The sequence below is a fragment of the Typopeltis vanoorti genome, chromosome 2 (assembly GCF_054136105.1).
Source record: "Typopeltis vanoorti isolate ZY-2024b chromosome 2, IOZ_Tvanoo_1.0, whole genome shotgun sequence".
Lineage (NCBI taxonomy): Eukaryota > Metazoa > Arthropoda > Arachnida > Uropygi > Thelyphonidae > Typopeltis > Typopeltis vanoorti.
In genome coordinates, this window is record NC_143550.1 from 59,123,355 (window position 1) to 59,146,286 (window position 22,932).

General features: G+C 34.3%; 1 protein-coding gene across 2 annotated transcripts in view; it reads left to right on the forward strand.

Moving 5' to 3' along the window:
• The window catches only part of LOC150109066 (uncharacterized), a 236,356-nt gene that overhangs the window by 115,420 nt on the left and 98,004 nt on the right, over nt 1-22,932 (forward strand). For both annotated transcript variants that reach the window (XM_090405267.1, XM_090405274.1), the window contains one exon: nt 5,655-5,729. In XM_090405267.1, coding sequence (XP_090261393.1) covers nt 5,655-5,729 — 75 coding nt within the window. The remainder of the gene's footprint in view (nt 1-5,654; nt 5,730-22,932) is intronic.

Consider the following 22,932-nt stretch of genomic DNA (forward strand, 5'->3'; position numbering starts at 1 on the left):
TCTCCAAGTTTCTCTTTCACAGTTTTTCCCAGCCTCTTTTCAAGTATGCTTGCATAAATTTTACTAGGAACACTCAGTAGAGAAAATCCTCTGTAATTTTCACATTCAGCTTTATTCCCTTTTTTATAGATGGGAATGAGAGCTCTATTCCAGTGTAGTCACTGGAATAAAGCTTTCAGTATAAAATTATGTAGTATAGTGTAGCCACTGTAAAATTTTATACCTCCATATTTGAACATTTCTAGTCAAATATCTGCTCCTGCTGCTTTCCAAGTTTTTGATGGCTTGTTCTGCCTCAAGTATTGATATGTAGTCTTGTTTGCATTTCCCTTGAAAATTTTCTACTACAATTCTGTCACTGCTTGTTTCATTTAACAGTCTTTCAAAGTAATTCTCAAGATGCCTAGGATACTCTTATCTTCAGTTTCATGTCAACTTTGTCTTTTATTCCTTTTACAGTACACTTCCTTCATTTCTAAGATTTTTTCAATAGCCTCCAGAGCATTTTGCAATATTTCTGATATATATATATTTTTTTTTTATTTATATCAGAAACATTGCAAAATGCTCTGGAGGCTATGGAAAAAATCTTAGAAATGAAGGAGGTGTACTGTTAAAGGAATAAAAGACAATAAAGTTGAAATGAAACTGAAGATAAGAGTATCCTAGGCATCTTGAGAATTACTTTGAAAGACTGTTAAATGAAACAAGCAGTGACAGAATTGTAGTAGAAAATTTTCAAGAGAAATGCAAACAAGACTACATATCAATACTTGAGGCAGAACAAGCATTCCTTTTACAGTACACTTCCTTCATTTCTAAGATTTTTTCAATAGCCTCCAGAGCATTTTGCAATGTTTCTGATATTTGCTTTTATATTCTTACTGAAGTCTTTCCATGACTTTTGTTTAGCTACTTTTACACATAGTTTAACTCTTTTACATTTTTCTCTGTGTCCTTTTAGATCATCTGCTGACTTATTTGCTAGGAACTTTTGCTATACTTTCTTCTTTTTCCAAGATTGCTTCTTTAACATTTTGTGTCCACCATGGCATTCATATTTTTCTATCCTTGCAGACAATATGCCTCCCTATCTGAATGAATCAATGTTTTCTTTGGAGTTTGCCATTGATTCTCCTGTGACTTTTAGAGTCACTGAATTTTTAGTGACTCTAAAAATTCCTCCACTTTTTTCTTAGGTTCACCTAAGAAAAAAGTGGAGGAATGCAGGACCATAGGAACAAATGTTTGAAATTTGTCACATAACTTCACTTGAAATTATCTTCCAATCAAGAAGTTTATCTTCATTTCTGGTGTTGAAAGCTATCACTACTCTTTCCTTTCCTTGATCATTATTGCCTAAATATAACATTCTATACCTATTATTTAGTAAGAGCTCACTTCTTTTTGTCTTTGTTGTTTCAGTGATGCCAATTATATCTACATCGTACTTTTTCAGTTCTTCTGCAATCATGATTTCTTTTAATTAATACTCCTTATATTGATGGTATACTATCTTTAAGAGATCTTAATACTTGTCTGATGGGAGGCTTAAATACCACTCTGATATTATGTTATCTCTTAAAGACAGTGTACCATTTTTAAAATATCCAGGTGATTATAGAATTCCATGTACGTGCGGCCTTTCATATATTGGGCAAACTTCAAGGAGCCTGGAAATCAGACAGAAGGAGCATGTTGGGGATGTCAATCACAACAGGACAGTCTCCTCAGGCTTAGCACATCACTTTGCAACTTCCAACCATGCAATTGACTGGGAAAATAGCTCTATGCCGTATTTGGATGATGATTACGGTTACAGAATTTTCAAGGAAGCGGCAGTGGTATTAAGAACCGGTAACAACCTCAACAGAAATCTGGGTGCCATACTGAAAGATATATGAAAAAACTTAATCAACTCACTCAGTTTAACGGAACTACAATGCGCGAAAAATCATGTAACACGTGTGCATACAACACGTATCCATGATTCTGACTGAAGCTTCTCAACACATGCACGCATTGTCACGCATAGTTTTAAACTTAACTGCCTAACGGTTAGCAACGTTTCTGTATTCTCTCATATTATTTTGTTGTGTGTACCATTCAGCCTTGACAAAGCTAGACAGTTGCTAGCGAAACTAGTAGGCAGGATTATGTTAATAAAGTACCGATAGTCTCATAACCACAAAAAATCTCATTTTTAAGTGCTTTATGACCAAATATGTATAATTTAAGTAGTTATACCTTGGTAAGTCTATAAATTCATTTTCATTTGTCTTGCATCCTTTCTCTTCTCTCCAGGCTAACCCTTCTATAGTTGAAGTCACCTATGACGATAGACCTCCTTTTGTCCATAAGTTTTACCTGTGTAGTTCACACTCCTCTTCAAATAATTCTGGTCTATAGCAGCACCCAATAGTGTATTTTCCTATTAGCCTGTTTCTCATATGGGCTGCCTTAAACCCACTATCTGTATTATTCAATCTACAACTACCATTGAAGATTACTGCTCTGATTATTATTATTACGTGACACCTCTAGGGAGTCCAAGGGCTTATTGTGATAGGGCACACTACTCTACTTCACCAAATACATCTCATCCTCTCCACTACTACTTAATTCTCTAACTATGACACTACTACCATTAATGACATCTATCATCCATCATCACCAACAACAGTATTTTTTGTCTGTAAATTGCGTGTGTTCTGAAGGCCAATTTGTCTGTATGCAGGATGAAAAACCTGAGTTTTTGGAAGGAAAAATCCTGCCTTCAACTGATAAAGCCCATATAAGGATTCCCCTCGTCACCACAAGGATCGAACCCAGGTCTTTTCCAATCGAAGGGCGCAATGTTCTGCTATTCTTCCAATTGCGCTATGGCAGTTAGAATTAACTTTTCTTCAATCATTAGCAGTTCCACTTCCCTTCCTGTCTTGTCTGTCCTCAATGCCTGTGCTATTACATTCTATTCCTTTAGCAGGATTCTCCTCCATCTACCGGATCTCACTAATGCCAGTAATTTTTGGTCCCACTACATCTACTGATGCTATGTATTAGTACATTATAGATATGATATAGCATGTGTAATGGTGTCCAGAATGGTCTACAGTTGTCCAGCAAATAAAAGTGTTTTTGATCCCATCTTTTTCTTCCTTAATTGATCATGCCTTATGGCACAAAGTTTATGAAACTATTCCTAAGAGATCTCTTCTGTCATCCCAGACATTCTTGCTGTGGTGATATAAAAATGCTAATGTCTGCTTGTTTTTGTGGTGGAAAACTTTTGGGTCCTTAATTTTTCTATGTACAGTGGTTTAATTTTGTGTGTGTCAGTTTTATTGGCACAAAATAGATATGCCACTCTGTCCTTCATTGCTTTTGAGCATTTTTGCCTTTTTCATCATATTTACAAGCTAGTGGGAGAATTATGCAATAATGAAGTCATGTTTTTTGTTGCAGTTGTAAATTTGTTTGGAAACATAGCAGCCTTTTTATATGATCACTTCTAAATAGGATAGATGTCTTTTTGTCTAAGATTTTCTTTAGTTTTTCAGCTTGACTCCATATAATATCTCCAGATATAGGTTCCTTCATATTCTTGTATAAACTGTGGGAGCAGCTTTGTCCAGTGAGTTATTCCTTGCCTGGGATAGCTTCAACTTTTATCCATCCCCTGAGTGGGGCTTTCCCAAGACCTGTACATCAAGACAACCATGTGTGCATTTTTCTTGATTTTAGTAAGTCAAGTACATCCATCTTTCAAATTCTATTGCACATCTATTGAATTACAGACTACATTATTTTTAGTATAGTTGATGATTTTATAGCTTGCTGCACATGTGATATATATGCATCCTGTTGTTTAAAAATCTGGCAGGTGCGAGAAGGAATGGTATGTGTGCATGAAATGTAGGCAGTGGGAGATACCGGGAAACATAAGCATCTTGACCTCAGGATTTAACAGCAGCAGAGTTAGTGCTTCAGAAATGGAATGAATTCAGTTTGTGGATAGGAGGGTGGAGAGAATGTTAATAATGTACATATGAAGTGTAGCAAATGGAGATGGTTGTCTGATCGCCATGATTGTATGTGTGAATGTCAATTGAAAGCAGGATGTGAGGAGAGAGAAATAGAACTGCTGAGAACAGAGATGGAAGGAATGAAGACTGAGTTGTGTTGGGTGAATGAAGATATTGGAGGAGGAACAGGTTGGCTAGCATGAGAAGAACAAGAGTAGGTGTAAGAGAACAGCTTCAAAAAACAAGGGAGAGAGAGACAGAGAAAGAGAGGAAATTGCAGAAAGTTGAGAGAATGTAGAAGCAAAACATCAGAGAGCAAGGGAGAGAGAGGAAGGTGAGAGAATGAGAAACACATTGGAAGAAAGCAAAGTGGAGAGGGTGTGGAAGCAAGGGATAGAGAGATGATAGGGAGGGTAACATGGTGGTGGAACATTACTAATGATAAGAGATGAATTGTTCCCTCTCAGGGTGGAGAATCACAGTGGAAATAACACTAATGGTTTTGAGAGTATATGGTGTGAGAAAGATGTTTATAAGACAAGATATTTAGTGGGATGTTGCTACAGACCAGGAAATGTTCATGCAAATTAGTTGGGCAAGTGCAAAGTAAGTGATCATTATGGGGTACTTCAACTATAGTGAACTGAGTCCTTTGTGATAATGCTGTGTCTTGTAAAAAAACTAGGTGTTTGGGTTAAGCCGAAATACTAATCAGAATGAGATTAACATTTTCGTTAGTAGCCATATTAACATCAAATTCTAGCTGTTTGCTGTTAACTTTCTTTTATTAAATAACCTATTTACTTATTAATTTCGTAGACTTAGCTTCAATTTTTTTTGTAATTTCTCTGAAAGGAACTCATTAGTCTGAATGAAGTTTATTCTTTTGTATGAGTGGAATTGATTTAAGGGAGGGTTGAAAAAAAAAAATTAATTTGATTCCATCCCCCTTTCATTTTGCACTTATAGACTTCAGAATTGCCATTCTGGATATATGTATTATATAATTTTAATTTCTTATTATCCTTTATTTTTGAAAACTGCATTTTTCACAAATCTTATTCCAGTCGCATGAACCAATACCTTTTTCTCTTACTTGGAATCCATTAAATGAACATCACATTTAGCCCACTCATGGTATTATACTCTGTCCTTTATGGGCGTGATTCATATTAAAAAAATAAAAATAAATAAATAAACTCAACTTGGAAATATTATTGAATGAATTAGAAGTGATAATTTTCCAGTGTATCATCTAACGGAATGATGCAACAGATATTATGAATTATATATATAGTCAAAGGTAGATAATAGAGAAGAGACCTTTACTTAGCTTGTAAGGAATTCAGTGAGATGGGGCTTTGGATCTAATGTCAAATTTTACCTTTTCTGTGATGAAAGGAATTAATTTTAAATACTAACAGAGAGGATAGGCTGGCAATTTGGGATTTAGCCAAGCAAGTTGTATTCTATATTAGTTGAAAATATGTATACATCATGTATTATATTGGTAAATAAGATGTATATTATTGAAATTATTTTTTGCTCTTATTCATTCAGAGCTTTTCTTTTCTCTAATATCTTATAATCAAAGATTGTGTTTCTAATCATTTGCATTTTCAATTTCAGAATCTGTTAGATTTGCCCAGCAAGTGCAAGTTGATGAAATTCCTCTTCCAGCTACTCCGAATATGCCTCAGTTCCGTAAGTGTTGCTCAGTTTTGACTGTGAATCTTTTTACATATCCCATTTCTTTATTAAAAAAATAAAAATTAAAAAAATAGATAAATATACTCAGTTCTTGTTAAATAATCCATGTTGTATTGAAGAGCATTTTGTGTGTTTAAAGATGATCATCACATCTTTTACATACTTAAATAGAATTGTACTGCATGACAAGTGGCATGAGGTAGTAAGCAGATCATTAATTGTTGCAGGTACATTTAAGATAAAAGTCAAAGTATTTTTACTTTATTTTATATGTAAATTTTAATAAACTTCAAACATAAATGTGAAAACAAACACAATACAATAATTTAAATGGTATTATTCATAATATCATTTAATATTTATTTATTATATATTTATTTATGTATTAAATGGTATTAACCATACCATCATACTGGTTGATATTCACTAGAGTTTTTTCTGATATTTTTAGTAGATTTCAATTTGTTTTATTGTATTGTCAGGTAAGCCTGCCACAGTTGCCAGCATGAGATCTGGCAAAGATCTCAGCATGAGAAGAAAGTTTTTTACTTCAAGAAAATAAAAAACTTTTTCATTAGCATAATAGTCATACTACCTACTGGTTGAAAAGTGCTATTAGAAACCTTAAAGAATGATTATAATGCTATCAGTACTGACAAAATGATGATTTGAAATAATTCTGATTAACTTAAAAAAAGCTCAAATGTGGAAATCTGCAAGAAAAATAATAAACAAAACATATAATTCTAGTGAACTAAATACTCAAAATAAAATAGACATTAAAAAAAAATATATATATAATATATTTATAGCTGATTATGATCTGGATTCATAATATTATTTTCAATTTAATTAAAATTCATAAACAAGGTTCACCACTCAATTTGTCTTATAAGAACAAAACTTCTTCACTCTTAATAGAATTTGGCCTACAATAATTGAAATCCTTAATTTCAAAATGTTATTTTTACAGGTTGTTAATTTACATATCAAAACTGGTGATATATTAATTTCTTCGTGTGCAAAATTTTCATATACTGGATGTCATTCATAATACTTAGCACAATCAGAATCTCCTGACATTTCCTTTTTGGTTGGAAAATGTAGATTGATATCCTCATTGACACGAAGAGCCTTTATACAGTTAACCTTTAACCTCTTATTATAGCATTAAAAAAACCCTTGCCACTGTAACAAACTATTGAAAAGTCTTGACCAAATCTCTATAGGCAGTGCTGTTCTAAGGAAAATTTCATTTTACCAAACTATTCCTGTGGTTTCCATGAATTCACTTTAGTTAAGGTCTGAGGACCTTTTAGTTGAAGGTGAGTTTATTCATCTCATATAGAATCGACACAGTCTTTCCTCTGGGAAGCTTATCTTCCTGCAAACAGGACAATTTTCTGGAGAACAGATATTTGTTAACAGACATAATACATTGGGTTTGTTGCATTAGTTTGAGCTGTAATTCTAATTTTGGCATTTGGAAGTCAAGTATTGTGGTTTCATACCGCTGTAGTGTGTCACATGTGTGCACAGATAACCTGCTCCCCCCCCCCTCCACACACACACACACACACACACAGACACCTATCATCATAACCTAATTAATATCTTAGTTACTGATGCTTCTTTAATTTTCGAATTAAATTCATATTCAAATTTCTGCAGCTGTTGTATTTCCAAAATACTGAGTCCCACATTGACAAGGAGCGATACCATAAACACCTGGGAAGGAGAGAGAGGATCCTGGAGGTTCATGATTTTTCTTTGGAATGTGGAAACTTGGGAGGTTTGCAGACTATTCTAATTCTACTGTTGTAGGAACAAGCCCAATCTATCCGTTGCACCTTTTACCTTTGATGTAGGGGTAGAGATATGGTGTATATAGTCTAGTTTATTGTTCTTTTTAAGGAGTTTGGTGGTGGTTGGGGGCTTTTCTGTTGTATCTGTTTTGTTTAAATGATGTAAATAGAGCATGGTGTTCCAGATGTAGTGCTGGTCCTGAAGTCAAATTTTCTCTGCATACATGAAGTTTTATTTTGAACAGACAGAATGGACCACCTTGATTAGCAAAATAACAAAACGAAACATAAGAAATACATTTAGTATGGGCAGAAAAAAGCAGTCTAGCACAATGCACCTTGGATGAAGACCATTTCATCAGTTGGAGGAAAGCCAGGTTTCTACACAGATCCTGTAAATCAAAGAGACTATTCCTGAAAGTGACTCAAGTTCCACAGAACCCTATTAAACTGATTCATGATCTACACAAATTCTGGCACACTGTCCTATCATCCTTTCAGCATTAATCACAGATTACTACAAAGAGTGCCATTGTCACCTTCCATGCACATCACTCTTTGTTTTTAAGGTCGTTTCATTCTCAGCTTTTGCTGAAGTGTATTGGTAAAGTGTCTTGGATAGTGCTAGCTTGAGCTGGCAAAGTGTCAGCTTGTAAAAATTAATTTAGTTTAAATAAATAAATAAATCTATTTTATTTCCAGAAACATTGACTGAATTAAAATTTCTCAGAAACCAGACAAAATATTTGTATGCAAATTTAGGGCCTTTAGACAATTAGTAGTAGATAGATAGATTACTGAATTATTGTTGATATATATATATATATAAACAGGTTGTCTTTCCCCCTCATTAGGAAGGGGGGAACTTAACCTGTCCTAAGGGACAGATGGGAAAGATAGGATAGGAGTTGAGAAATCATGGAAATCTAACAGAGAAATGTTTCTTATTTTATTTTTTTTATTGTGATTTGGAAAAGACGTATGTCAAATTTCCTAAAAGAAAAGCTGTTCAAAAACACTGTGCTTATGTGGAGTAAACTGGCCATTCATTATGCAGAGTAATATATATACTCTGTGTGTGTCCATAGTCTAGTTGTAAGTAGTGAGCAGTTAGAATTGAAAAGGTATGTGGTTTTATCTAAAATCATGTGTAAGACAATGATGCACATCATCTGCACTGTTATTCATCATTTATATGGAGCATATCATATAGGAAAGTGGCATTAAACCTCGTATCAGAATCAGAAATCTTCAACTCAGCCCATTGCTTTATGCAGATAGTGTTATAAATAAATCAAGTATATATCTTTGGGATACTTTAAGAAAATTGGATGATTGCTCTAACAAAATTCAGCAGTGAAAAAAAAGACAAACTGTGGAAACTGGCAGGAACTGCATTCTCGGTGGAAAACTTACAGTACAAGTAAAATAATTCACCTATTTAGGGATGGTTTTTATAACTGTCTGAAAGGGGGTCTGCTTTGCATTATTATGGGATACTAAGTCAATTGATGTGAAATCATGAGCCTCTTATATAAAGTAGCCTAGTCCTTAAGATATTTCATGTGCAAACTTTGTTTGCTTACACTTGAATAAAAGATTAAACCAATAATATAATTTCTTAGCATCTTTAATTTATAGTATAACAAGTGAAAAAACTCTCAATAATAAATATAGAAATAGACAGTGGAATAAACAGAGCTGGTATAATGGGGAACCAGTTAAATAAATTTTGCATAACTTTAAATTAGCCAAAGCAGTAATGTAGCAGCATGCCACATGGTTTTCAACATATTGATTTGACAATTGATCAAAGACATTGACCACAGATATGAGAGTTTTGAGGAAAATGAGGGGAATGAATCACTGATATCAGTGGCAGAATCATATTAAAAATGAAAATGTTTGTGAATGTTTTGAAAATGAAAAATGAAAATTAAAAATCAGCAGAATTCAAGATAAGCATCATCAACATACAAAGTATCAACAGCAAAGAAGTTTGCTGTTGAAAGAAACTGGCAGAAAAATTTGAGTAGAATGTTGATGTAATTGGTGTTATCAAAACAAAGAAAACTAAAACAGGTTAGACTCTTCTGAATAACCACAGTGGTGTCCAAAACCCAAGGGATGAACACTATTTCTGAAGATTACAATCACAAATTCAGATGAATCAGCTTGTGGCATTTGTATAATTGACAATTTCGAGAAGAAAGTGGGTACGCATTCCGATATTTCAATCACACACAGAGGGATCACATGGTAGCACTCAACAGGATAAAAGGCAGTGCTAAGCAAATTATGTTTGAAGGAAGCACTTTTCGTGAAGGAATAAAGTTGCAAACTTGGATGTCTTGTAATGTCTCAAAAGACATTATCTAGATGATTTCATGTCAGGAAGAATTATTGGAAAGCTTGACGAAGGTCACAGAATTACTGATATTGCCAGAGAGTTTGGAATCTCACATTACGGTGTATCCAGGGTCTAGACAGTGTTTCAAATCAATGGAATGTGTTCTAGTTGTCACCCTCACTCTACCGCAGAGCATGAAGACAGACTTTTGGATATAATAGACAAACATAATCGATGCACCATGGCAGGTCAGCTCCATTCAATGTATGCAGATATCTCGAAAAACTGTAGCAAGATGTCTGTGACAAGTAGGCCTGTAGTCTGCATTCCTTTATCTACAGCTCATCGTAGAACATGTTTTCAGTGGTGTTACATCCATAAAAATTAGACAAGACACCAATGAACTAATTTATGTTTAATTAGTTATTTATGTTAGGATTATTTATGTTAGAATTATGTTTAATGGGCACACCTAGCTACAAGTGCTGGAAAAAGGGACTGCGACTGGCGAATGATATTGCAACAAAGTTCTTCAACATTACATTCGATTGTTCCGTGGTTACTCCAGTCACAGAATTCATTTATATGGATGACAATGTCAAATACATTGTACACGAGCAGTGAAGATACTTCTGGAGAGCAAGGATATTAATCGAATCGAGTGACCAGTATGCTCCTGAGAACTCAACCCTATAGAACACATTTGGGACATAATATGGAAGTGCATTGCTGCTCGAAATTCCTCTCCAGAAAACAAACAAGGCCTTATCCTTGCTCTGAAGGAGAAGTGGGCCAGTTTGCCTTAAGAACTCGTGAATCACTTGATGCTAAACATGGTACAACATTGTGAGAGCTGCATTGTACTTCAGGGTTGACATATTCCATACTGAAATGTCTCTCCACATAGTTTTCTGTAAGCACTGTACATTAATTCCTTAACTATGTCCTTGGAAAATTTGTAACTTTTGCCAAAAATGTTTTTATGAAATTTATAACACATTTTTTGTGTATTATTTAGTATGCTGACAATAAATTTAAGTTCACATTTTGCTGTAGTCATGAAAAAAATTTTTTTATATACAGGTAAAAAATGTACTTCATCCTTAGCCTTTGGACACCAGCGTACTATAAGATGTTATATTCATGCAGTAGTGATTGTTGAAAGGAAGGAGTAGCAAAGTATGAGGATATTCTTTTTGAATATCAGGTAGTGGATTCACATCACTCTCTACTTTTCATGACGTAGAGAGAGAGAGAGAGAGAGAGAGAGACAGAGTGATGTGGATAAAAATCATTGTCCAGAGAAGGTTTTACCGAGAAAGAGGTGGATGCATTTTTAAGTCATTAGAGAAGACAGCTGACATAAAGAAAAAAGAAAAGCTAGTCCTTATTGAAAATCTAAACAGCAGAGCAGGGAATGAATAGATTTTGTGATATTCAGAGATGGCAAACCAACATCTATTCTCCTCTTTATGTCATCTATCCATTCTCTGGAATAGCATCCCTCACAATGTTTTGCAAAGAGAACAATTTTTTTATTTTTTAAATAACGAAACCTGTGGTGTGTTCATAATTAGAAGAAACACACGTATAAACCACAGTGAAAATTATTTAATTGTAAATATTCCATCCTAAGTATCTTAGGACATCATCAGTACAGTATTTAAACAAAATTAGGAATAACATACAGTTAGGGCACATGATTACAATAGAATCTCATGAAAACGTGCTAAAGTAGTACAAAAAAAAAAAAAAAAAAAAAAAAACGTTAATTATTTAACACAATTTTGTATGATAATTTCCCATACTTTAGGAATAGTAAGAACGTCGTTGCAGTTTAGGTTTGGTCTGTGTAGTAGGGCTTCAGAACTTTCTTTGTATAAACGTTCATGTTTAAATAAAGATCTATGTAAAAGTTTAGCCTTTTCCCAATGGATCCTATGGTTTGGATTTTCAATTCCGTGTTGAGAGAGGCCAGATTTCTGCGGTTTAAGAACACGAATGTGGTCTTGATGTTCCGAGATGTGTTTCTGAACAGACCTACCTGTCTATCCAAAGTAAGATAATTTGCATGAGCATGGAATCTCATAAACACCAGGTAACATCAAGGGTGAGAATTTGTCCTTAGGAGAAGGTAATAAGTTGTAAATTTGGTTGATAGGTTTGCAAGTAGTGGCAAAATTGTATTTCTTCATAATTTTAGAAAGATGTTCTGAGATGCCTTTAACGTAAGGTATGGGAATCCTATGCACTTCTTCCCGTCTGGTTTGATGTATGCAGAAGTGACTGATGATTTTTTGAGTTGTTTTGGGATTATATCCATTTAGGATGGCTGTATTTAATAGTGATTTAACAATGCCAGAAATCTGGCATTATTAAATCACTAGTTTCCAGAGCACACAAATTCTGCTCCTCCTGAGAATCTTTAAACCAGGAATTAGAAATTATCAAAAATACAGCCATCCTAAATGGATATAATCCCAAAACAACTCAAAAAATCATCAATCACTTCTGCATACATCAAACCAGACAGGAAGAAGTGCATAGGATTCCCATACCTTACGTTAAAGGCATCTCAGAACGTCTTTCTAAAATTATGAAGAAATACAATTTTGCCACTACTTGCAAACCTATCAACCAAATTTACAACTTATTACCTTCTCCTAAGGACAAATTCTCACCCTTGATGTTACCTGGTGTTTATGAGATTCCATGCTCATGCAAATGATCTTACTTTGGACAGACAGGTAGGTCTGTTCAGAAACGCATCTCGGAACATCAAGACCACATTTGTCTTCTTAAACCACAGAAATCTGGCCTCTCTCAACACGGAATTGAAAATCCAAGCCATAGGATCCATTGGGAAAAGGCTAAACTTTTACGTAGATCTTTATTTAAACATGAACGTTTATACAAAGAAAGTTCTGAAGCCCTACTACACAGACCAAACCTAAACTGCAACGATGTTCTTACTATTCCTAAAGTATGGGAAATTATCATACAAAATTGTGTTAAATAATTAACGTTATTTTATTTTTATTTTTTTTGTACTACTTTAGCACGTTATGCACTTTTTCATGAGATTCTATTGTAATCATGCACCCTAACTGTATGTTATTCCTAATTTTGTTTAAATACTGTACTGATGATGTCCTAAGATACTTAGGATGGAATATTTACAATTAAATAATTTTCACTGTGGTTTATACGTGTGTTTCTTCTAATTATGAATGCACCACAGGTTTCGTTATTTAAAAAAGTTTTATTCCTTCACGGGGAAATGACAGCTCAGAAGACAAACTTACTAGGAAAACTGCAATTAAAACAGGGTAAGCTACGAGCTAGAATATCTTTTTTTTTTTTTTTTTGTGCAGACGTGATAATCTTGTTCCAACCTTTGAAAACTGAAAGAAACCATCAAATCTCCAGGTGCCCATAAAATCTATCAAAAAGCAAGTCATTCCTTACTACTCAGTCAGTTACGAGTGTCTAAGCATGAACTAGCAACAAACAATTTAAATATTACAGAACTAGAAACAGATTTGTCAAATACGTTAAATCAAGAATTGCTACAATTAATTATAACTGTCTCAAAGAATTCGGGAAAAAAAGCTTTTGATAAAAGCAATAGTGCTCTACATATTAAATATCTTAATCTATTAAATCGATCAAAAAAGATCACTAACAAATTACCAACGGAAAAATGGGTAGTCAATTTATCTAACCGTCAACTAACAAAAGATGAATTAAATGTTCTAGCAAGAGGCCATAAATTTGCAATTTCACCAAAGTGTTTCCCCTATTTAGACTTTATACATAATATAGAAAGAAACATCAAGCATCTCTCCAGTATTGAAGCCAACAAACTTCGTTTCGAAGTAGCTAAAGTGATCTACAATGCCAAACCTTCAGAATTAAATATCCTCATCGGAATTGAAAGCTATTATTTCCTTAAAACGTAACAAAAATCTAATCATTACTAGAGCTGATAAAGGAAATACCACTGTGGTTCTTGATACCAATTCATATGACCGAAAAATGAATTTACTTCTTCGAGATCGTAATACTTACTCCAAATTGGATTTTGATCCTACGAATCGTCAACTCAGAAAATTAAATAAGCTACTTAATGAAACTTCCTTAGATGAAGAAACAATCAAAAAACTTGAAGACATACCATGCAAGACCTCCTAGAATTTATGGCTTACCTAAGCTACACAAAACTAATGTTCCACTTAGACCTGTCGTAGACTGTATCGGCTGTCCGACGTACAAGTTATCAAGATTCTTATCTAACCTTCTCCGCCCTCACATAGGCCACTCAGTCTCTTCAATCAAAAATTCTACTGAGTTTCACACAAAAATTAAAGACATTCAACTATCAAAAACTGACTTCTTAATCAGATTCGACATTGTCTCCCTCTTCACAAACATTCCCCATAAAGAAACAATAGAATTACTAACTCAAAAATTTCCGTCTGATATAGTTGAATTGTTCAAGTTTGTTATTGCATCAGGTTACTTCACCTGGAAAGGTCAAATTTACAAGCAAGAGGAAGGAACAGCAATGGGATCTCCTTTATCACAAAACCTAGCAAATTTGTTTCTAGAACACCTTGAGGAAAAAATATTCACTTTTGAACCCAAACCAAAAATTTGGCTAAGATATGTCGATGACGTATTTGCAGTCTGGAATCATCCCGAACCTGAATTACAACTGTTTCTAGATAAAATTAACCTTCTTCATCATCGCATCAACTTTACATTAAGTTTTAAAAGAGGTAAACCGTGAGTAGACATATCGGTACACAATAAATAACGGAAAAAACTCACGTAGAAAGATTATTTATTAGTATAATTTTCGCCTGTGTGTCACAGGCATCCTCAGTACATCATCATCATCATCAAATTCCTGCCATGTACCCTCAAGGGGTGTACAGGATATGATAGTACTACATGAAAAAAATTACATCATTATTAATTTTCTATCTACAATTTTCCTCCAAATCAGTCTGTTACTTGTCAACACTCCAATATTATCAGCTCTTATATTTCTATCGTCTAAAGCACACTTTGTACCATATCAATCCACCTATATCTTGGTCTTCCTCTCGGTCGTTTTCCTGCCAACCTGGCAGAGAACACTTGTTTTGCTAATCTTTCCTCTCCCATTCTGTTTAAGTGACCATACCACCTGAGATTAGCTCTGCTAACGCATTCCTGGATGCTGACAATGTCAAGTTGTTTCCTAATATCTTCGTTTTTAATATGATACTGCCATTGATGCCACCTGTTCACGCCTATAATATTTCTCAGGACTCTCATATCTGAAGTCTCTAGTCTTTGGTAAAGTGTTTTACTTCTGACCCAGCTCTCAGATCCATAAGTTAAAACTGGTTTGAACACTGTCTTGTATACAGCTAATTTAGTGTTGCGACTAATTTCTCTCTTCTTCCATATGAATTTATTCAATTGACTTCCTACCATACCAGCTTTGCTGATTCTGTTGTCTATTTCTATATTTAATTTACCATCTTCAGTAAAAATCGTGCCTAAATAGCTGAAATGTTTTACTTGTTCCACAGGTTCTCCATTCACAACACAGTTGACATTTTCAATGATTCTGCCTATTTTCATTGTCTTTGTCTTTTTATTGCTGACCTTCATACCATATCTATTACAACAGCTATTCAATTTAGTCAGAGAATCTTGCAGACTTGTAGCGGATTTATTTAGAAGTATAACATCATCCGCATAGAGCAAAGAGCTGACATTAACATCTCCAATTTCGATATCATGTTTAATACCACTTTCCTTCATAATGTGATCCATATAGATAATGAATAACAGAGGGGATAATGTACATCCTTGTCTCACACCACATTTATCATTAAACCATCTTCCTGTACTTCCTTCAATTCTAACTGCTGAATTACAACTGAAATAAATACTAAGTATTGCTTGATATAATGTCCCATTGACACCATATAACTGCAGCGTATTGAATAGCTTCTCTCTTGGCACCTTGTCATATGCCTTTTCCAGATTGACAAAACTTAAATACAGATCTTTGTTATATTCCCATGCTTTCTCGACTATTTGTCGTAAAGTGAAGATCTGATCCTGACAGCCTCTATTTGGCCTGAATCCAGCTTGTTCTTCACCAAGCTTTTCTTCCACAATTCTTCTCAACCGTTTTGCAACATAGATCTTGCCAGGAACACTCAGTAGGGAAATACCTCTGTAATTCTCACATGCAGTTTTATTTCCCTTTTTATATATGGGTACTATGAGAGCTCTACTCCAATCATCGGGAATTCGTCCCTCTGTCCAGGCTTTCTGAACTATGCAGTGCAGCCACTGTAAGACTATTATACCACCATACTTCAGCATTATCTGGTCGAATATCATCTACTCCTGCGGCCTTTCCACATTTCAAGCCTTTGATGACTTTTTCTACTTCAAGTATGGATATGTATTCCTGACTGGAATACATATCCATGCCTGGTCAGTGTTTTTTACCACTGTGCTGTCATCACTGCTTGTTTCATTTAGCAGTTTTTCAAAGTAATTACTCCATACTTCAAGGATATCTTTTTCTCCCGTTTTCATGTCACCTTTATCATCTCTAATTCCTTTTATAGCACTCTTTCCTCCATTCTTAAGCTTCTTCAACAACCTCCAGAATATTTTGCCACCTTCTTGATATTTATTTTCTATATTCTTGCCAAAGTCCTCCCATGACTTTTGTTTAGCTAGTTTTACACAGTGTTTAGCATTCTTGCATTTGTCTCTATATTCTCTAAGAGCACAAGCTGACTTATTTGACAGGAACTTTTGGTATGCTTTCTTCTTTTCCTTCACTGCCTCTTTAACCTCCTGTGTCCACCAGGGAGTTCTGATTTTTTTATCCTTACAAACAACCTCACCACATGCCTCTCTGGCAGAATCAATCAATGTTTTCTTCAGAGTTTGCCAATGAATCTCCAAGGTTTGATTCCTGTTCTCAAACTCTTTCATTTTTCCTTCAATAATCTTTGTGTATTTTAGTCTACAGCTCACATCTGAGAGCTGCTCAACTTTTATTCGCTTTAAAACTTTCTTACATGTTATTCTTTTCAATATGAAATTCAATTTTATCCTGCTCAAGACTAAATAGTGATCACTTCCAATTTCAAATCCTCTGTACACTCTGGTGTCCTGCACCAGGGAGAAAACATCACTAGCAACAATAACATAGTCAATGAGACTTTTCTTATTCCTAGCCTCTTCTCTCCATGTGAATTTGTGCACATTTTTATGTTGGAACATGGTGTTAGTAATAACCAGTCCATGTCCTGAGCAGAAATCCAACAGATATTTGCCATTATTATTAGCTTTGCTCTTTTCTCCAAATTTTCCCAAAATATTTTTGTATGTCTCACAATCATTTCCTACTCTGCTATTTAGATCCCTAACAAGGACCAACTTTTCCTTTTTCATTGTGGCAGTTGCTTTTTCTAAAGCATCAAAAAATTCTTCCACTTCTACCTTAGTAGAACCTTCTGTGGGACCATAGGCACAAATAAGTCTCATTGTCCAGTTCCCCATTCTCGTATTTGCCCACATTACTCTACTTGAGACTGACTGGCATTCAAGAAGATTAGCCTCGTATTTTGTGTTGAATACTATGGCTACTCCTTCTTTTCCTTGATTGTCATTGCCTGAATATAACATTTTGTATTTATTGCTCAGAAAGATCTCACCAGTTTTGGTCTTTTTTGTTTCAGTCACCCATCCTCAGTACATTAAGCTCAAAATTAAACACTAACTGACAATTCCAAAAAGCGCCACCTAAGTAGCTGGTGTAAGATAACTAAAAAGGTCAATAACTTTCCTAAAAAAAAAAAAATAATAATAATAATAATAATAATAATACAATAAAAAGTTAGGAAAGATTAGCTGATTTGTAAAGTACTATCTCCCATAAAGGGGACAGGCGTAAGCCGTCGGATCTGTTTAAGTTAGGAGAATGAAGTAGAGTTTCACATGCTTCTTTATAAAGGCGTTCCATGAGAAACTGACTTTTGTGAAGAACTCTTGTCTTTCTCCAATGAACTTTGTGTCTAGTGAAGATGGCATGTTCTGCAAGTCCAGACTTTTCAGGTTTAAAGTATTCAATATAAGATTGGTGTTCTTCTAGCCGAATAGAGGCAGATCTTTCCGTTTGTCTGAAATAAGATAATCCACAAGAGCACGGAATCTGGTAGACACCTGGATGATTAAGATGTGGAAGCTTGTCCTTAGGAGAAGTGAGAAAGGTGGAGATTTTTCTAAACGGTCGAAAGGCAACAAAAATATTCAGTGGTTTTAAAACTTTTGCTATACGTTCACTGATGCCTTGTACATAAGTTAAACGCATTTCATCCTAGGATCAAGTTTACCCTAGAAATAGAATCAAATAAGCAGTTAGCCTGTTCAACATTTTGTATTATTATCTATCCTATCCCTATGGCTTTAACAGGCCTTTAAGGCTCACAACCTTCCAAGCAAAGAAAATGCATTACATAAATTTTTGTAACTTTATGCATATCGTAACGTGGATGAGTTTTTGCTCTTAGGTTACATATATGATTGTTCAACATTTTGTATTATTATCTATCCTATCCCTATGGCTTTAACAGGCCTTTAAGGCTCACAACCTTCCAAGCAAAGAAAATGCATTACATAAATTTTTGTAACTTTATGCATATCGTAACGTGGATGAGTTTTTGCTCTTACGTTACATATATGATTGTTCAACATTTTGTATTATTATCTATCCTATCCCTATGGCTTTAACAGGCCTTTAAGGCTCACAACCTTCCAAGCAAAGAAAATGCATTACATAAATTTTTGTAACTTTATGCGTATCGTAACGTGGAGCAGTTAGCCTTTTTAGATCTTCTAATTCTTCGCCAACCAGATGGTAACCTACATTTCTCAGTTTATAGAAAGAAGACTCATACAGGCCATTATATCCATGCGGAATCTCATCACCATCCCAGTCAAAAGGCAGGAACTATTAAAACACTGGTTCATCGGGCCCACTCCTTTTGTTCTACAGACGATCTTTTACAGAAAGAACTACATTACATAACTTCTTCCTTTCTATCTAATGGTTATAAGAATTGCTTCATTGAAAGAACTTTGAGTAGTTTTAATATGTCTTCCTCTTCAAACACAGAGGAAATAACGCGCATTACTATCCCTTATGTACAAGGCATCAGTGAACATATAGCAAAAGTTTTAAAACCACTGAATATTTTTGTTGCCTTTCGACCGTTTAGAAAAATCTCCACCTTTCTCACTTCTCTTAAGGACAAGCTTCCACATCTTAATCATCCAGGTGTCTACCAGATACCAGATTCCATGTTCTTGTGGATTATCTTATTTTGGACAAACGGGAAGATCTGCCTCTATTCGGCTAGAAGAACACCAATCTTATATTGAATACTTTAAACCTGAAAAGTCTGGACTTTCTGAACATGCCATCTTCAGTAGACACAGTTCATTGGAGAAAGACAAGAGTTCTTCACAAAAGTCAGTTTCTCATGGAACGCCTTTATAAAGAAACATGTGAAACTCTACTTCATTCTCCTAACTTAAACAGATCCGACGGCTTACGTCTGTCCCCTTTATGGGGGATAGTACTTTACAAATCAGCTAATCTTTCCTAACTTTTTATTGTATTATTATTATTATTATTATTATTATTATTATTATTATTATTTTTTTTTAGGAAAGTTATTGACCTTTTTAGTTATCTTATACCAGCTACTTAGGTGGCGCTTTTTGGAATTGTCAGTTAGTGTTTAATTTTGAGCTTAATGTACTGAGGATGCCTGTGACACACAGGCGAAAATTATACTAATAAATAATCTTTCTACGTGAGTTTTTTCCGTTATTTATTGTGTAACTTTACGTTAGAAAAAGAATCTCCAATCTCCACAGGGTATCTCTTTTTTGGATTTACACATCCAAAGAAAAGAAGACGGTTCCATCGCCATCCGTCTTTCGCAAGCCTACATTCTCAGGTCACTACATTCACAATTCTACTGCTCATCATCCATCTCAGAAATCTGGCATTATTAAATCACTAGTTTCCAGAGTACACAAATTCTGCTCCTCTGAAGAATCTTTAAACCAGGAATTAGAAATTATCAAAAATACAGCCATCCTAAATGGATATACTCCCAAAACAACTCAAAAAATCATCAGTCACTTCTGCATACATCAAACCAGACAGGAAGAAGTGCATAGGATTCCCATACCTTACGTTAAAGGCATCTCAGAACGTCTTTCTAAAATTATGAAGAAACACAATTTTGCCACTACTTACAAACCTATCAACCAAATTTACAACTTATTACTTTCTCCTAAGGACAAATTCTCACCCTTAATGTTACCTGGTGTTTATGAGATTCCATGCTCATGCAAATTATCTTACTTTGGACAGACAGGTAGGTCTGTTCAGAAACGCATCTCGGAACATTAAGACCACATTCATCTTCTTAAACCGCAGAAATCTGGCCTCTCTCAACACGGAATTGAAAATCCAAGCCATAGGATCCATTGGGAAAAGGCTAAACTTTTACATAGATCTTTATTTAAACATGAACGTTTATACAAAGAAAGTTCTGAAGCCCTACTACACAGACCAAACCTAAACCGCAATGGCGTTCTTACTATTCCTAAAGTATGGGAAATTATCATACAAAATTGTGTTAAATAATTAACGTTTTTTTTTTTTTTTTGTACTACTTTAGAACGTTATGCACATTTTCATGAGATTCTTTTGTAATCATGCGCCCTAAACTGTATGTTATTCCTAATTTTGTTTAAATACTGTACTGATGATGTCCTAAGATACTTAGGATGAAATATTTACAATTAAATAATTTTCACTGTGGTTTATACGTGTGTTTCTTCTAATTAAAGAGAACAATATCCAGCTGATTCCAATTTTCTTTTTAACCACTTATTCACACATGGCACTGATGTGCTAAAGGTAACTTTTTGTTATGGGAATTAATATTAAAAAAAAAAAATTAGCTTTGCATAAACCTAATTAATGCTGTGATGGAATATTTAATCCTAATGCCTTGATCAAGAACATGTCAATTGTCATGGTGTGGATCTTGATCAGCATCTGCCAGTTTTCTTATTTTAGAGATAGATGGAAGAAAGATGGCAACTAGTTAATAATAATATTGCCCATTCAGATACCTAGCACAAGGCAAAAAAAAAAGAACATATATGAAAAAATGATTAGAGTGAATCTGTGTGTGTGTGTGTGTGTGTGTGTGTGTGTGTGTGTGTGTGTGTGTGTGTGAGAGAGAGAGACATGATTATCAGTTGATTAACTGGGGCACCTCTTCTGGATACCATCAAACATTTTAAGGGAATTTTTTGGTGCACTGCAGAAGTGAGTGTAGTATTCTGGTTGAGCAGATGTGGGAGTAATATGGTGCAGTAAGGCCCTGCTTTATCACAATCCACTCATATGATGGTTTCCAATTAAGATCAGTACCTATTTATTGATGCCACATTTGCTCATACAACAGTTTTAGCAACATGATGCTATTGTGAATCAATCAACGTGCAATTTTTGTGGCCCAAGTTTGCTTACATTGTCTTTCTTGCTGCATCTCCCTGTGTTTTGTGTTTCACTGTGAATTTTATTGTTAATAATGGCAGATGAAAGTCAAAGTAAGGATACTGTTGCTTCAGTGAAAAGAAGACTCGTAAACCATTTTAGCAGTGATTGCATATTGTTCATTGAGAAAAGCTGTCAATTAACCTTGCCTTGCACTTCTGTTTTAACAGTTGTTAAAAACAAAGATAAAATTCTTAGTGAAGTGAAAAGTGCTACATCAATTAATCCTTTACTGTTATCTGTAAATGTGGTAATCTTATTGCTGCAATGAAGAAACTTTTCCATTTCAATGAAAAGTTTTGTGTAACTGATGTAAACAAATGCTTTATTTGGGTCAGTTATGCCCAATACTTGAACTGCTTAAAAATGCTATTAAACTCTTTACATGGATCTACAACTAAAAATGAAAGGCAACAATTCATTATGCAGTGGTTTTTCTGACACATAAGGATGTGCCAGAAAAACTAGTGGTATGAGTGAGCTCAAGAAGAGAAATCTGATTTGTAGAATTTTCATTGCCAAACAAAATAGCCAGGGTTCATGGTGAGATTAAACAGAGATATTGGGAGAAAATTCAGCTTAGATAAGGTCTAAGAAATTACTGGGAATAGAACAAAGAAAATTGCATGGAAACAGAAAAAAAGAAATTGTGGAAATTTGTGCATTGATGACAGAACAAAACGTATTGGCAGGAACCATATAAAACAAAATGACGACATGGAAAAAAGTACACTAACAGGAGACTTAAGAAAAGAAGAAAAAAAAAAGTATAAAAAAAAAAATCTAGAAATGTCATATTTCACTTAATGTTTCCCATAAAATGATGAAACTGGCCATCCTTGATTGTGTTCTGAGATAGCAGGATATTATACTACTAACTTGAATATCATATATTGTTGTTCAGTTTTGTATTGTATGTATATTCAGTTACATTCTGATTGTTCTTATTTCAAGAATGCCTCAGTAACTGCAGGCAAAATCTTAACAATAAATGATAAACTATAACTATAATTTACTTCTTTTACTCACAGTGTAAAAATCATCAGTAAGTCATAGTCATAGCTTTAATAATGCTAATAATAATAAATCATAATTTATTGAACTTTGTTGATGTTTGCTATAATGAGAGTTTACTTGACTCATTAAATGTCAAATTAAATGTTAAATGAATAATAAATTAAATGAATATCTATTTAAAATATGTGGATTTGCTGAGTCTTTTTATGTATTCACACTAGTTCATACCACATATGTCAGTGTATAAGCCAATATGTGGAGTTGTTTTATACTCCGATGTACGATCTGAATGATGAAAAACATTGACAAGCGATCATGTAGTTCCTTCAGCAATGTGTACTGTGTTGC